At 41.1% G+C, this 18,078-nt stretch overlaps 1 protein-coding gene across 12 annotated transcripts in view; it reads right to left on the minus strand.

Annotated features, from left to right (window-relative positions):
* The window catches only part of Erc1 (ELKS/RAB6-interacting/CAST family member 1), a 360,167-nt gene that overhangs the window by 247,382 nt on the left and 94,707 nt on the right, over positions 1–18,078 (minus strand). For all 12 annotated transcript variants that reach the window (XR_005972232.1, XM_041630969.1, XM_041630950.1 and 9 more), the window contains one exon: positions 17,677–17,844. Coding sequence is in view for 11 of the 12 variants with exons in the window: in XM_041630969.1 (XP_041486903.1) it covers positions 17,677–17,844 (168 nt within the window). In the remaining variant the exon portion in view is untranslated. The remainder of the gene's footprint in view (positions 1–17,676; positions 17,845–18,078) is intronic.

The raw sequence follows: 18,078 nt of genomic DNA on the forward strand, positions 1-18,078 counted from the left end.
CTGAATGGCGGGACAGAGAAAGACTAGTTACAGAATAGAATTCCTTGGAATAGAGTTGCCCATATTTTAAAGAAAATAAAACTTGGATTCAGAGGAGTTACATTACTTTATTTTTAAAATTAAGCATGGGATAAAACTGGACTCTCTGAGCATGGCGAACAATGAGGGCTGATGAGAAGCCAGGGTCAATGGCACGGGGTTTTGAACCTACGTAATGTGCTGGCTTTGTGGGAGCCTAGCCAGTTTGGATGTTCACCTTCCTAGAAATGGATGGAGAGGAGAGGACCTAGGACTTACCACAGGGCAGGGAACCCTGACTGCTCTTTGGACTGGAGAGGGATGGGGAGAGGAGTGGGGGAGGGGGAGATTGGTGGGAGGAGGGGAGAAGGGTGGGAGGAGGGGGAGGGAAATGGGAGGCTGGGAGGAGGCGGAAACTTGGTTTTTTTTTTCTCCTTTTCTCAATAAAAAAAATGGAAAAAAAAGAAAAAAAAAGAAAATTACAATAAGAAGTGAAATGATTAGAACGTAAACATTCCAAATGTAGTGCATTCAAAGGATATCAAATACAAAGCACAGAGGCAGTGTACAGGAATCAGCAGCCTTCCTCTGAAAAACATATCAGTCAGAAAGACTGTTCAAAGAACCAACATTTAGCTTGGTTTTTAAATGACATATTGACCTTTACTAGATCTGAAACAGAAAGCAGAGGTAATCTAGTAAAGGAAAAAGAATATTTTGAAACATAAACACCAAACAAAGCATGTTCTAATAGATTCATCTGAGATGACTGAGCATAAAGAAAAGGGCCTAAAATGATATACAGAAAGGCTCCAATTGCCAAATATGATACTTAATTTTATCCTGTTTGCAAATCAAAGTCAATAAAAGACTTGTAAGGAGGAGGAAATGATTGTCATATTTATGTACCAGAAAATTATACTACTCTGGTCACTGGGAACACAGGACAATTGTTTTTCCCCTCCTTCAGCAGAGATTAGAACCAATAGAGAAGAGAGTAGCAGGGGAGCATGTGTTTTACAGGGAACACTAAACTGAAGTAATGTTTTCTAAAAATACAGACTAGAGACCAGAGAGAAGGTCCTGTAGGAAATGACCAAGCATGACAAGCTAAGCTCAATCCCCAAAACACACATTAGATGAGGACTGGCTCTCAGAAGTCGTACACGTACACTTACCTCCACACACATACACTAAATACATAAGTTTAAGAAAAAAAATAACTCAGCTTGAAGGTCTGTGACTGGATACTAGAGAAGCTTGGACAACTTATAAATGATGAGCAGATGCTGGCTGGTGAGGAAGATAACGAGAGAACCTTTCAGAGTGGAGGTACCATAAATACTGATGATCAGAAGAGATGTTAACGTCTCAAGAAGCTACACACAGAATGGTTAAAGCTAAGGATAGGAAGGAAGTCACAGGAAAGGAGGCTAAAAGCAGGTCTACATCAGTGTCAGGTCTAGAAGTGTGAATTTTATTGCCCATAAAAAGGAAAAATGAGAGAGAACAGCTAAAGATAAGCTTTCATCTTTTTTTTTTTTTTTCCGAGACAGGGTTTCTCTGTGGCTTTGGAGCCTGTCCTGGAACTCGCTCTGTAGACCAGGCAGGTCTCGAACTCACAGAGATCCGCCTGCCTCTGCCTCCCGAGTGCTGGGATTAAAGGCGTGCGCCACCATCGCCCCGTAGCTTTCATCTTTCTAATGAAGAAAATCAGTGAGTTTAGCTTATGGAAGGAAGCAAGAACCTTATTTCTTAAAAGTCTTCCTGATAATAACTGACTTACACGATAATGATCTAAAAATGCTACCCAACAAGCTAGAAATCCTGAATACCTTGCTTTTCAGCTTCTTACAACTCCAAAAATAAAGTACCACAAACTATGCAGCTTAAAACAGAAACTATCCCCCCACACACACACACTTAGATCTGGAGGCTAAGAAAAGTCTAAGAGTAAGAATGTCTGTAGGACTAAGCCTCCTACTGAGGACTAAAGCTCTTTCTTAGCCTCTCCCTACATTCTGATGACTCCTGGAAAATCTTGGCCTTGGATACATCTGCAAAGAGCCTGTGGTGCTTTGAAAGAAGAACACCCACAGGCTCATTTGTTTAAATACTTGGCCCCCAGTTGGTAGAACTGTTTAGGAAGGATCAAGAGACCTGGCCTTGTTAGAGGAGATGTAGCCACTGGGGGTGGCTTTAAGGTTTCAAAAGACTTACATCATTCCCACTGTGCTCACTCGCTGAAGATCAAAAGGTAAGCTCAGCCGGTCATGCCACCATGTCTTTGCACCACCATCCTGGACTCTAACCTAAAATTGAGCCATGCAAGTGCTTTCTTTTTTAAGTTGCCTTGGCCATGGTGCCAAATAACTAAGATACAGGTCACCCAAACCAATGTGAGGCTTGGGAAGAAAGGTATTTGTGATGGGCACTATTAAACTACACATACTGCTATAAAACATTCCAAAATGCTAAACTATAACAAACTTTCTTAATTAACAGATGAGTACTCACATGCACATACACATGTGCACATGGAGAGACACAAACTCACTAATGATTGAAAATGAAGAGCCCATGAATCTAGAATGTAGGGATAAGTCCCGCCCCTTAGGGGGCATGTTCACCTTGGGCTAATGTTGGCCTATAAATTTGGCGAGCATGCTCCCAGCAGTCTCTTTCTGCTTTCCTGGTCTCTGCGGAAACGGTGGTTCTGTAAGTCTATTTCACCATTAAAGCTATATATATTTTTACAATCTGTCTGCATTCGTTTACGCCGTTACACTAGAATGGTATATGTTAGGAGTTGCGCCACCCCCTACTTTCTACTTTTTATGTAGGTGTGTAATCTATAGTATGGGGCTTTAGCACATTGCTCCATTCTCAGAACTTTGTGATCACAGGACTTCTCAATACTCCTCAAAGTTACGAAAGGCCCTAAGGAGCTTTTACAAGTTAGACCTGTCAATATTTATTAAACTCTAAATTAAAAATTAAATAGCCCTAGGGCTAAAGGTATAGCTCAGTTGGCAGCATGCTTCCCTGGCTCACAGAAAGCACTGAGAGTTCAGGCGCCAGCATCACAGTATTATATAGCAATTTCCTCCATGTTAAAAATTCCCTCCTAGAGAAAGGCTTCTTAAGACTCGGGAAATTGTAAAAGGAGGCTCATAAGACTCAAGAAGTACACTTATGTTTGGAAATACAGAAACTTACAAGATTCACAAAGTCCCTCCCCAAGTTTAGAGAAGCAATTAACTTCTGCCAGGGGACCTTCCTAGAACAAACTACTAAACTAAAGGAGAATCTGCAATCTGCCAAGCTGACTGTAAATCATACAGAAAGCTCTAGGGTTCAGGGTCTTGTGAGCTGGAGTAGGCTTTGCCTTGAGTTCTTCCTGCTCCTGTAAGTACATCTAATAAACTAACTGATTTACCAAGTTAGACCTGAGTAAAATTATTACTTTTGTCTATTCTCAGTTCCCTATCTGGGATGAAGAGACATTTGTGTCCCATCTTCCCAATAGATGTCTCACACAACACACATAAGGCAGATGTGTTAGCATGAAAGGGGACTAGTCCCTTTAAGATGGGCTGACCCTTGTTCCAAAGGTTGTACCCCCTTTCCCAAGGCAGATACACATTGAAATCCTTAGAAATTGCTGGCAAGGACAAGACCAATCAGAGAGAAAGAAGGGAAGTTAAAGGGGAAATGACCCCCAAAAGCTTATTAAAAAGTCTGACCCAGAGATGGTGGGCAGATCCATCCCCTGATGGAAGCTCTATCTATTCTAATCTATTCTAATAAAGTCTCTCATTTTTGTTCTTTGTTTTGCCCCTTCTCTGTGGCTAGTGCTTCTGCATTTGAGCTTTTTCTCAGCCTTCTCAATCTCTGTCAATTATGTTATATCATCTAATAAAGCTTAAAAGAACAACCCAGCCGGGCGGTGGTGGCGCACGCCTTTAATCCCAGCACTTGGGAGGCAGAGGCAGGCGGATCTCTGTGAGTTCGAGGCCAGCCTGGTCTACAAGAGCTAGTTCCAGGACAGGAACCAAAAGCTACGGAGAAACCCTGTCTCGAAAAATCAAAAAAAAAAAAAAAAAAAGAACAACCCAAAAGAATGGAATCTTGGGGCTGCAGAAATGGCTCAGCAGTTCTGGCTTGTTACTCCAGAGGACCCAAATTGATACCCAGCACTCATATGACAGGTTACACTCATTTGTAACTCCAGTTCCAGGAAATGCAACACTCTTCTGGCCTCCATGGGCACTTCACACATGTGGTGCATAGATATGCATGCGAGCAAAACACCCATACACATTGAATTTAAAAAAGAACTGCATATTTTGCAATTATTTAGATCACAAATTAAAGTTCAATAGGAAAATGTTGACAGCCAGTATATTAAACAAGACTTTCTAACATAAAATTTAATAAAAAGACAAGCTGTAGATGAGGAAAAATATTTGTAAATCATAAATTTGATTTCAAAATACTCTGTCCATAAGATATAAACAGCTGTCAAAATTAAAGACAACCAATCCTTATGTGAAAAGATATGAACAGGAATCTCACTGCAGAACATAAATAACATTAATTACTTTGTCCTGGTGATGACAAATATCTAACAAAGAAAGGGAGAAAGGGTTTCTTTTGTTTGCAGTTTAAAAATGGGTACAGTTGGGGCTAAAGAGATGGCACAGTGGTTAAGAGCACTGGCTGCTCTACCAGAGGACCTGAGTTCAATCCCAGCAACCACATGGTGGCTCACAACTGTCCACAATTCCAGTTCCAGGGGATCTGGTACCCTCACAAAGATTTATATGCAGGCAAAATACCAGTGCACATAAAATAAATAAATCCTTAAACAGAAATGAATACAGTCCATTAGGGTGACTGGAACAAATGGCCACTGGTTACATTGTGCCTGCTGAATACACTGTGTTGCATCCAGAGAGCAGAGAACAGAGAGGGACAAGAAGTGGGTCCAAGCTACAAAACCTCAAGGCCTAACCCCAGTCATTCATTCCAAGAAGGGCTGTTCAAAATAACACAATCTTCCCAAACAGTGCCCTCAGCTGGAAACCAAGTGTCTGTGAGCATTACACACACACACACACACACACACACACACACACACACACACACACGAACCTTTAGGGGACATTTCACATTCAAACCACACACCTAACAATGAGCACATTTTGAAAAGAGCCTATAAAATACCACTAAATAATATTATAATACATAACATTTTAAAAAGTTTCCCAAGCTAAAACATACAGAAAAATAAATTTTCATTCACTAACAGTGGAAATACAAGCAAACTACTTATATACATAGGATATATTTATTTCTACTTTAATATGTTTTTTTCACAATCTGGGGGAAAAGATTCCATTTCATCTACATTTCTATCTTAGTTAAGGTTTCTATTGCTATGAAGTCACCATGACCACAGCAACTCTTATAAGGGAAAACATTTCATTGGAACTGGCTTCTAGAAGTTTAGTCCATTGTCATTATGGTGGGAAGCAATGGACATGCAGGCAAACATGGTGATGGAAAGGTAACTAATAGTTCTACATCTGGATTGGCAGGCAGCAGGAAGAGAGTGATACACAGGGCCTGGCTTGAGCATCTGGGACTTAAAGGCCTGCCCCCAATTGCTGTGGGACAATGGTCTGTACCCTGTTACTTATATTTTAAATTAACTGCTGATTGGCCAGTAGCCAGGCAAGAAGTATAGGTGGGGTGATCAGGCAGGAAGTAGAAACAGAGCAATGAGAATGTTGGGAACAGGAAAGAGTCAGACTACAGTCATCACCCAGACAGAGAGGAAGCTACACACAGAGCAAGCAAGATGTGACTGCCTCACCAAAAAAGGTACCAAGCCACATGGCTAACACTGACAAGAATTATGGCCTAATATAAGATATAAAAGTTAATAAAAAGCCTGAGCTAATAGGCCAATCAGTGTATTATTAATGTAGACTTCTGTGTAATTCTTTGGGACTTAAAGACTGGGAGCTGGTAGGACAGAAAACCTCAGACAACACCCAGTGAGATGCTTCTTCCAAAAAGGCCACACTTCCCAATAGCGCCATGCCTTATGAGCCTATGAGGGTCATTTTCATCTAAACCATCACAATTTCTTTCTCACTCTGCAACATAAATGCTGCAGAGCAGGGGAGACCAGAAAGTAGTATCAATGACAACAAAATAAGCCACTTTCCAACAGCTACTTTAGACAACAGTTCGGAAGTTCCTTAGAGAACTAAGCATGCATACATAGTTACAGTTACTATATGATCCACAAATTCACTTAGTGAATAACAATATTATCCACAAAGAGACTTGCACACAGTGTTCACAGAAGGCTCATTTGTGACTTCCAAAAACTAGGACAACCCAAGTGCTGACTGAGAGTTATTAAAACTATGGGAAAATCTTTTGTATCTCAAGTTCTTTTAAGTATTAATTTCAGGAAAATGGAAGGCTGTCCATCTCTAAGTCTGGGATGATGATACAGCAGAAAAATGTCCCTTATCATTTCTCCATGTTAATCACTCCAATGGCCCACTGTTTCACAGGAGAGTATTAGTGAAGTTCCGTGTATGCTGCTTCATTGCCCACCACATGTAGATGTGTAAGGCGTACTTCTGCATTAGATCTCTAAGTCAGGTTAATACCTGGGAATGTGGCAATGTGGACCAGATATAAATACCTGCGTGTCATGCTGAGGGACTGCTAAGTACAAGATCCACAGGAACTTGTGAGTAGGAAAGGGAAGGAATGAGAACTCATTATAAACATATAAACCTCTGATGTAAGAGCGGCTGGAAACAGGAGCTTTGAAACAAACAAACAAAAAAACCTTATAAATAGCGGGTACAGAAACTATCAAAGTCTCTGCTGTAACTACTAAATTAAGGTTTTTTAAATAAACATTCAACTCACATTGTAGAGGGGTGGGTGCACACGCACACACTTTGTTTTTTATGCTAGACACAATTTAAATGTGCTGGTCAGGTGATCTAAGATTTTAAAAAAAACACTTTGGTATAGCTGTATTGATTTGCTATGAATTCTGCACCAACCTTATTGGATCTAGAATGACCTACATGTATAGTGTAATTTAATATGAGGGTCCATATTTTGCAACCACATAAAATCCTGAGGGAAACTCCTCAAAGGGCACACAGTCGTCACCCGAGCACCACTCCGAGTAGAAGGCCTTGTTTACCCCATCAGCTGAGCACAGGGAACATCTACTGCATCTGCGAAGCATCAAAGACTGTGATAAATTTGGTAAGCCAACTTACTAACAACACAACGTTTTCCTCTACCAATGAAAACAGAAAACTATCTACCTTTCTGCAATGGCTTCACAATTCTGATCACAAAACTCTTAAATATCCTTGCTTTGTCTTACTTAGTGGGGAAACCCTGCTTGCTCCCTTTCATGTCTCTCATGGCCTGTCAATGAGAATCTTCCTAACTCTGAATGAACCTTTGCAACATTCTCTACACAGTGAAACAACTTCCTCTAGAGAAACTAGCTCAACCCACAGGCCCTGTCACACTAATGAAAGTTTCTAAATCTTTATTTGTAGCCCCAACCAAGTCTAAAACCCCTTGATTCAAAGAATATTACCTATTTAAGCCATTGCTTCCATTAACAATTTTATATTTTTTTCATTTAGGTCTTTCCAAAAAAAATATTCAAAGATGACTAATGTGGATAACTATTAATGCATGCTAAATCTGACTGTAAGTTTCTCTCATGTTATTTCTTGGATTTCCCCCATAATTTGCAAAATTCCACAAGAGAGACAGAACCAAGAGACCCGAGGTGTGGAGTGTTTGATCTGAAATTCTATCATCTTGTCTAGAAGGTGTCTCAGAGGGTAAAGGAGATGTGTCATCAAGCCTAATGGCCTGAGTTGAATCCCCAGCTGGCAAGAACCAATCCCTGAAAACTCTTCTCTAACAAATGGTGGCAAGAACCAATGCCTGGAAACTGTTCTCTAACCTCCACACATGGGATATAGCATGTGTCTATATGCACACACAAACACATGCATGCACACACACAAGATAGGTAGGTGGATGGACGGATAGATGGATAGGTGGATGCATGCATGGGCAGAAGACAGATAAAAGTAGGGGGCAGGGAAGATAGGTCAGTGGTTAGGAAAATGCTGTACTATCATGTGTACAAAAGTTTGAATGCTAGCCCCCATGAATCACAGACACAGAAATAAAGGTTTTTAAAAAAATACAAGTTAAACTCCAAATTTTAGGGACTTTGGGTGTAACTCGCTGATATTGCTTGTTTAGCATGGTCAAGGTCATGGTGTGTAAATCCAGGGCACCACACCAAAAAAAAAAAAAATACAAATAATGACATCAATAAAAATCTAACTTTAAAACTACACAAACATTTTAAAATATTTGTTTATAGTAAGTATGTGTTAGTCAGTATTCTATTGCTGTGAAGACACACTATAATCATGGAAACTCGTTTTTTTGTTTTGTCTTGTTGGTTTTTCAAGACGGGGTTTCTTTGTGTAACAGTCCTGACTGTCCTGGAACTCACTTTGTAAACTAGGCTGGCCTCGAACTCCCTGAGCTCCATCTGCATCTGCCTCCCAAATGCTGGGATTAACAACATGCGCCACCGCTGCCCGGCCCTCTTTTAAGTATTTATTTGAGGCTTACTTACATTTTCAGAGGTTTGGTCCATTATCCTCATGGTAGGGAGCATGGTAGCACACAGGCAGACATGGTAGCTGAGAGCTAGATCCAGAACCACAGGCAGCAGGAGAGAGAGTCACTGGGCTTGGTTTGGGCCCTTGAACATCAAAGCCCACCCCTAGTGACACACTTCCTGGAATAAGGCCTCAACTCCTAATCCTTCTAAACAGCGCCACTCCCTGGTGTCCAAGCATTCAAATCTATGAGCATATGGAGTTATTCTTATTCAAATCATCCCAAGTATGTATGTATATCTGTGCATGTGGAATTCAGAAGACAACTTGCATGTCAGGACTCTCCTCCCACCATGTGGGTGCTGGAGACAGCCGAGAAATGAACTCAGTTGTTAGATTTGGTGACTAGTGCCTTTATCCACTGAGCCACCTCACCAACTCAAGTAAACTTGTTTTCTTGTTTGGTCGGTTGGTTGGTTTTTTTCCAGATAGGCTCTCACCATAGCCCTGACTATTTGTATTTACTGCCTGTTATGGCTAAAATGTGAAAGTCCCTCCCCACCTCCCACTCCCAAGATCATTTGTTCGGAAACTTGGTTCCTGGCTAGTGGCTCTGCTATGGGAGGCTAGAAACTTTGGGACATGGAACTGAAGAAACGGATGCCAAAAGAACTCAACCCTACCTCCTCCCAGAGCTCTCAGCTTCTTGTAATGACAATGTAACCAATGGCCACTACTAATACCATGGACCTAGCAGCTCCAATCACCATCTTCCCTGCACTATACCCTTTACACCAGGAACCAAAACAAATCCTTTCTTCTGTAAGTGCTTTTGTTTAGTTGGTCACAGTTACAAGAAAATCAACACGGGGCTGGAGAGATGGCTCAGTGGTTAAGAGCATTGCCTGCTCTTCCAAAGGTCCTGAGTTCAATTCCCAGCAACCATATAGTGGCTCACAACCATCTGTAATGAGGTCTGGTGCCCTCTTCTGGCCTGCAGGCATGCACACAGACAGAACACTGTATACATAATAAATAAATAAATGAATAAATAAATAAAAACATTTAAAAAAAGAAGAAAAGCAACTAATACACCAACTTTCTCATTCTCTGTCTTAACTCTGCCTTCTGCTTCCCTGTCTCCATACTATCATGTTTCTAGCCTACTCACTACCTTTTCCTGTCTTCAATCAGATAAAGTGAGTACTGTGTGCCAGGAGGTGGCTTTAATCCCAGCACTCAGGAGGAAGAGGCAGGTAGATTTCTGTGAGTTCAAGGCCAGCCTGGTTTACAGAGTGACTTCCAGGACAGCCAGGGCTACACAAAGAAACCCTGTCTTGAGGAGAAGAAAAAAAAAAAAAGAGGAACAAAAAGCCAATACTGTGCTAAGAGTTCCACACTTACACACAGCATTCTCATTCTCTACATGGGTGCGTTATGCCAACAAAGCTTTCCACAGAGCTATGTCCCCAGCCCAAACATTCAAACACAGGAGGTTATGGGGGCCATTCTCATTCAACCATCATGTCTCAAAAAGTCAGGTAGAAAGTGATATTTCTTGCTTGATATTGTTTATACTGGTTGTATATTCTGATATTTATACTTCATATTTATTCTTACTGTATATAGTTTTGTATTAGGCTGAGAACTCTTTTATTTAGACAAAAGGGGGAGGTCCTGTGGGAACTCCTTCAGCCTATAAGATACTGGTCCACTCTGAGCATGGCCATATGTACTATACATACAGATGTAAATCATGTGCAGCCCCTTGGCTGTCAGATTCAATTCCTGTTCCCTGCTCACACAGAAGACTGCTGATCTGTGAGTCTACCCCCAAATAAAGAGGCCCTTATTATACTCCATTCTGAACGAGTATGGGACTACTTTATTATAATCAACAACAGGAAAGCAACTGAGAAAGACACCCAGTGTTACCCTCTGGTCTACATGTGTCCATGCACACATGTGTATATATATACACACATAAAAAAAATCTTTAAAGAGGCACAGAGTGGTAAGCCAAAGGTGGGTTGTCAAACCAAGTATTGTATCTCAACTCCAGCACTTGAAGTCCTAGAGCTTCAGGAGTTCTTTCCTTTGGACTGGATGCTAACTCTGTGGCCATCCATGAAAAAAGAGCCACTTCCTTCTACTGTCAATAGATGATAGCACTACCTATAAATAAGTCTAATATACATTTTCTTGAAGGGGGGACTACTTCTTTGATGCAGTTAAGATCTGCATTACTTCAATTTATGAATTGCTCCATCTTGACATAAAGTCAGAGAGTTCCAGCTCCTTCAAGGTCAAACAACAAAATGTTTTGGCCTAAGGTGTAGCTACTGGATGTTTTGCTCCCCAATGTATTGAGCTCTTGCCTGCTCCTTGTATCATGATAAAAAAAAAAAGTCTTTTTTGCTCTCCCTTTTAGCTTGGGAGGACAAAAGGACTATGAAAAAATTAAACTCAAGGCTGCAGTATTTACTGACAGTCCTCCTGAATCTATTCTATGTCTATTTCATGTCTCTATTATTTCTACCTGCAATTTCTCAATCCACATGCCTTCCTCCAAGAATAGACAAATTGGTCAGGCAGGAACTCATCATCAATAAAATCAGTTCTGCTCCATACATTGATGATGTGGGAAAGTTATTTGTCAATCTGTTGTTTCATTGGTTAATCAATAAAGAAAACTGCTTGGCCTGATAGGTGAGGAAATTAGGTAGGTGGAGTAGACAGAATAGAATGCTGGGAAGAAGGTTAGTGAGCCAGATGCCATGCCTCTCCTCTCCAGGGCAGACGCTATGGAGCCAGCTGCCAGGTCAGACATGCTGAATCTTTCCCTGTAAGACACCACTTTGTGGTGCACACAGATTATTAAAAATGGGTTAATCAAGATGTGAGAATTAGCCATTAAGAGGCTGGAACTATTGGGCCAAGCAGTGTTTAAAGTTGTGCATTGTTATTTCAGGGCATAAGCTAGCTAGGCGGCTGGGAGCTGGGCGGCAGGAACGTAGCCCGCAGCTCCTTCTACACATTGAGGTAACATCTAAAAAATAAATCCAATGATGGGCATAGCACCAGGCATTCTTCAAATTACAAGGAAGGAGCAAAACAACAATAAAGGTGGTGGCACAAGCCTTTAATCCTAGTACTTGGGAGGCAGAGGCAGGCAGATCTCTGCGAGTTCAAGGCCAGCCTGGTCTACAAGAGCTAATTACAGGACAGGCACCAAAACTACAGAGAAACCTTGTCTCGAAAAAACCAAACCAAACCAAACCAAACAACAACAACAAAAAAGTAGTGGTACATCAAGGATGCTTTATTTACACAGAGCTAAATGTATTAACTACCAAGGCACTCAAAAGAACACTGAAGGCATGATCCAGTGAAACTTGATTACTGCTTACTTGGCACAATCTGTCATTATTCACACAGTACTTGTTTTTCAGGCATGCAGGATACAAATAGTCAATGATGCTCCCACCAAAATTTTAGGAAAGAAAGCCTGAAGGTCAGAAAATGTATGGCAGGAGATGGTTCTCTTTGAGAAGCCATGACTGAGTATTGTAGAAACTTTGAAATCAACTTAGCTGCAATGGAGATGCCAATACACTGGAGAAGTCAGGAATGTGGGATATCTGTTGAGGAAAGTTACATGCACGAAGTGGAGCCAGACCAAGAGAGGGGCCACGTATGGAGGGTGCAAAGTGATAGTCTCCAGATCTACCTGGGCTCAGAATATATTACCACATGTTAAAGATGTTGGACATGGAGCACAGGATTTAATGTTTGTCTCTTGGGTTTTGGTCTTGTTTTGGTTAGATCCCTTCTTTCTATGTCCCCATTCCTCCATTTTAAAATGGGTCATTGAATAGTGGAAGTATATAACTTTATTTATTTAATACTTGCTTGTTTTACATGGATCAGTCGCCATTTATTGGACATAAATTGTCCATCAAGATATGAAAAAATTTAGTCTTAACAGAATTCTTCACAGATGGGTTTTAGGCAGGCAGTTGAGTTCAGAATACAGAGTGTCCTCCTCCCCCCAGCACTGGCTCCTCTTCAGAGGTACTTGCATCATCATTAATGTTTGAGTTCCTTATAAAAAAATTGAGGAGTTGGAAAAGTACATTGGCAGCCTGTATCATATTAGCCCCATTGATGCTCCCTTTCCTCATGTTAATGTACTTGTTGTGATGCCAGTTGTAATCTCTCTGAAATACTCCAAGCCTTTGAAAGTAAAATCCCACATCAATATCCAGCTTGGCAGCTCTCCCAGCTCAACTTCTATCAGTTTCTTCTTCGTCGGTGATACAAATGACACCAGCTTGGAATTCTGGCGTTTCTAGATGCCCAGGGTTTTGTTTGTTTGTTTTTCAGAGTCTTACCAGTGTAGCCTAGACTGACCTTGAACTCCTGACAATTTTAATGCCCACCCACTCAAGAACTAAGAGTAGCCATACAAACCACCATACCTAGTTTATAAACCTTTCTTTTTGATATTTCAAGGGCTCTTGGATGATGTAACAACTAAGAGATTGTTTTAAGTCTCAGTTGGGATTCTTGAACAATGCTGGAACTGTTAAGACTATGGAACTCTTGAAATTAGATTAAAAGCACTTTGTATTATGAGATGGTCAAGGGCTTTGGTGGAGGTGGGGTAGAGATTGAATAGGAGTAGAATGCTATAACAGTTTAAGTCAGAAATGGCTCATGTTTTGAACACTACATCCCAACCTGGTGGTAGAATTTGGGTAGGCTATAAAACCTTTCAGAGGTGAGGCCTGGCTGGTAAGGTAACTATAGATGGACTTTGAAGGTGATACTTGAGTCTGGTTCCTTTGTACTCTCTGAATCCTGGCTTAATATATGCTCATACCACCATTAACTTAGCGATTCTACCATGCCTTCCCCACCATGATGAACTGACTCTTTGAACCCATGAGCCAAAATAAATCTGTCCTTTATTATGTTGTTCCTGTTAAGTGCTATGGCCACAGGGATACTATACTAAAGCAATTAGTGCAGAAGCAAATAAAACAACTGATATCAAATATTATAAACCGAATAGAGTGGCACACATCATTAATTTCTACACTTAAGAGGCAGAGCAGGTGGAGCTCTGTGAGTTTGAGGCCAGCCTGGTCTACATAGAGAGGTCCAAAAACGCCAGGGTACATAGAGAGACCCTACCTCAAAAATAAAATAGGTGTTATAAAAGACCAGGTTTTTTGTTTTTTTTGTTTTTTTTTTTTTTTTTTGGTTTTTCGAGACAGGGTTTCTCTGTGGTTTTGGAGCCTGTCCTGGAACTAGCTCTTGTAGATCAGGCTGGTCTTGAACTCACAGAGATCCGCCTGCCTCTGCCTCCCGAGTGCTGGGATTAAAGGCGTGCGCCACCACCGCCCGGCTAAAAGACCAGGTATTTAAAAAGATTTTTAGCCTACAAATTTAAGGGTCCTTGCATGTTTGGGAAAGGAATATGAAATAAAACATCTATTCTAGCTAAAAGAGCTTTAGAAACAGTAGTATCCTTATTTTATAGATGAAAAAATAGAGGCTTAAAAATGGGTTAAAAAACAACTCATATACAGTCACATAATAATACAGAGGGTTAGCATCAATCTTAGGTCTGACCCAAAACCTCTAATTTTTTTTTCCTTTTTTGCGGGGAGAGGGAGGGAGTTTCAAGACAGGGTCTTTCTGTGTAGCTCTGGCTGTCCTAGAACTCGCTCAGTAGGCCAGGCCGACCTCAGACTCACAGAGATCTGCCCTGCCAAGACTTCCCAAGTGCTGGGATTAAAGGCATGCCCTGGCACTGCCCCAACCTCTATTTTTTTTAAAGCACTTTTTATTATAACTTCAAACATAATAGACAATAATGTATCTTGATCATATCAACCCAACTCCCCTTTCCCACTCCCAAGAAGTGCCCTGAATATGTAGCCCTCCTATACTCACAGTTTTTAACAATCCAATGAATCCAATTAGTATTGCCTGCATGAGCATGAACAACCTACCAGCAGTTGCAGCCTTGCCCACTCCCCCAGCGGCCATCAACTAGTAAGCAGAACTTCACGGGCTCTACCTGCATCTGCTCTGCGCGTATTGACAGGCTTGATCTTATGCAGTTAAACCTCCACTTTCAACTATTTTTTTTAAGATTGATTGATTGATTGATTGATTTAGTATGCAGTGTTCTGCCTGCACGTTTGCCTGGAGGCCAGAAGACGGCACCATATCTCATTACAGATGCTGGTTGCTGGAAAATTGAACTCAGGACCTCTGGAAGAGTGGTTAGTGTTCTTAACTGCTGAGCCATCATTCCAACCCTCAACTCTTATTTCTCCTAAAGTCTGATCACCTCTAGAAAGAAAGGTCAACAAATTAAAAGAGAGAAACATATACTTAGAAACAATGTCAATTATATTATACAGTGCTCAACACCAGAAGTCTTCATTCTAGAAGATGGGAGAAGGGGATACCACACAGGCCTTTCCCCAGATCAATGTTTTCCTTGAAGAATTTTTTTTTAAGTGAGGACTTGGGAGATAGCTTACTCAGTAGAGTGCTTGTGAAAGGTGAGAGCCTGAGTCAGATCCCAAAATGCATCTGTAACGTCAACACTAAAGAACAGGAGATAAAAAGATCCCTAGGACTTGCAGGCCAGTCAGCATAGCCTAACCAGCAAGCTCCAGGAAGAAAAGGTAGGCAGCCCAAATAAACAAGGTAAATGGCACCTAAGGAACAATACCTCAAGTTGGCCTCTGGCCTCCACACACCACACGAATGCACGTTACACGTACATATACAGAGGAATTTTTAAAAACCTCCATTATCCCTGCTCTTTTTCATATGCTTAATTTATTGGTTTCTACATCAGATCAAATAGCTGCAAGAAAGAGGACAAAATCAATTAAGAGTAAAATATAATATGACAGTTTTCAAGGAATTGGTACAAACTGCCTTTTTTTGGGCACCAACAAAACAAAGTTGCTTGGGGGAAAAGTGTTGTCAAATGTCAAATAGAAAAATTATTTGAAAGCAAGTGACAATAAATAAATTCCCCCAAATTCATGAGGAAGCTAACTTTTATACCCCTAATGGTTAGGATGAGATGGCTGTATTGGAGTAACTGCTCTAGTAACTTACAAGGTGATCCCTGAGGCTCAGCTACTCCTACCCTGGCTAGAGGCGATTATAAAATCATTCAGGAGTGGCAATAAATACAGTATCTACCAGCCACAGTAGAAGAGGCCAATCACAAGCCAACAGGTGTTCAGACCTAGCTAAGAAGATATTATTCAAGCAGGGTACAAAGTGGATTGCCAGAGGAGAAATGCTATTTATCAGACCATGACAAACTTCCACGTGTTTGCACTGAGATTAACCAACTGCTTGATGGTTGGTTTGCATCCCAAACTAACAGTAGCAAACTGGTAGTGAGGCAGACCTTTAAGACACTGGCACCGACTTCTGAATATTTTGCAATGCATGTTCAAGTTACAAACTCTCTTTATAAATGAAGGTGATGTATTCCATAGTATTTCATACTTGAAATTCCTTAAATAAATCCAAGTTCAGCCCAAAAAATTATGCCATTAGGCCTGGCAAGATGGCTCACAGGGAAGTGTTAGCATGAACATTTATTTGACGACTTAGATTCTTAGATTCCACAAGGTGGCAGGAGAGAACCAACTCCCAAGAGATGTCTTCTGACCTCTTCACTTGAATGCATGCACATGCACATGCACATATACACACACAGAAAGTTGCTTGGGGAAACACATGCACACAAATAAATACACACATATGTAAATGTGTATGTCACTTTACATGTAATCCAAACTAACCAAGATCACCGCCATACATAATTTGCCATGGGTAAAAATGAATGCTTCTCTGGCCCTGTGCTTCTAGGTGTGGGAGAACTGCCCTGAGGATGTGAAAGCAGGAGAACTGGTCCTGTGAACTCACCAGAATAATGCAGGAAGAGTTCACCCTAGTGGTGAGGATAAGGAGAGCTGGTGGGCTGACCAACCCTGCAACTACCCAGGTCACTCCAACACCCCCCCCCCCCCCATCTGTGAGCTGCTGGAGCACATAAAGGGACCAGTCCTGCAGATCCTAAGCTGCAGGATCTCCACAACACTGGGCAACAACAGGATATCCAAGAGAAGTTCCAGTGAGGGCCTAAGCCCAGGATCGATAGCATAGCAGAAATCAGAGACCTCGAACCAGACCAAAGACTCTTTGCAGTGAACACTTTCAAGTAAAGATATATGGACAAAAGGTTTACTGAGTGACTCACTGGGTCACACTGCAGCTTCCATGATGAAACTGGTTTTTCTTTTTTTCTTCTTTTTGTTCTCTTAAATTTCATTTTATTTGGGAGTAAGCAGGAAGGTTACAACAGCGGAAGACAGATGTAAAGTGACAGAGAAATGAATTGGGATGAAGATATATAATGTGAAAGACACAAACAATTAATAAAAAAGAAAGCTAAAAAAAAAAAAAAAGGACTCAGGCTGAGGAGCAACCCAGTAGGCAGAGCTCTTCCATGGCCTCTGAATCAGCTCCTGCCTTGAGCTCCTGCCCCACCTCCCTCAGGGATGGACTGTGACCTGAGAGTTGTAAGATGAAATAAACCTCCTCCGACAAAAAGAATCAATGCTTTTCAATTTAAATGAATCAGATAGATATATTTTTATAACTATCATTTGAATAATTCAAAACGCAGTTTAAAGTACAGATATGGTATAAATCCTAATAATAAAAAATGTAAAGTAATAGCACCTGTTTTAATTAGATCTAACAACAGAAACAAAATGGTTATTTCAGCACAATAAATGATTACTTGACTCTAAACATAACAAATATAGAACAAGATGAAACTAGGAATGGGCTGGATTCCACACAAATCACAAAAACCTTTTACCTCAGTCTGCAGGATGGCAGCCCTTTGTTCCTTAGCAGTGAGGGACTCCTTTAGCACCTCGATGTGTTGCTTACTATCTGAGAACTGGTTCGTGAGAGTTTCTAGCTTGGTTTGTAAGGCTAGCAGTTCAGTGTCCTTTCTGGACAACTCTTGTTTCACCTGGCCAATCTGGAAAAGAAAACACAACACTGTAAGGAAGAAAGAAATCACACAGCTACCGCACAACTGGACCTCTGGCAGATTTACGACGCAAGATAGGAAAGTAAATGCAACACTGACTTGATGATAGGTGTGGGGGGTGCTTTAGTGGTAAAGCACTTGTCTAGCAACCCCGAGTTCTAGGCTCATCAAATAGTAAATAAATAAGACGGGACGTACTAGCCGGGCGGTGGTGGCACACGC

This window comes from Microtus oregoni, unplaced genomic scaffold (genome assembly GCF_018167655.1).
Source record: "Microtus oregoni isolate MIOR12 unplaced genomic scaffold, Mior012 000002F_ref0000024, whole genome shotgun sequence".
Taxonomy (NCBI): Eukaryota; Metazoa; Chordata; class Mammalia; order Rodentia; family Cricetidae; genus Microtus; species Microtus oregoni.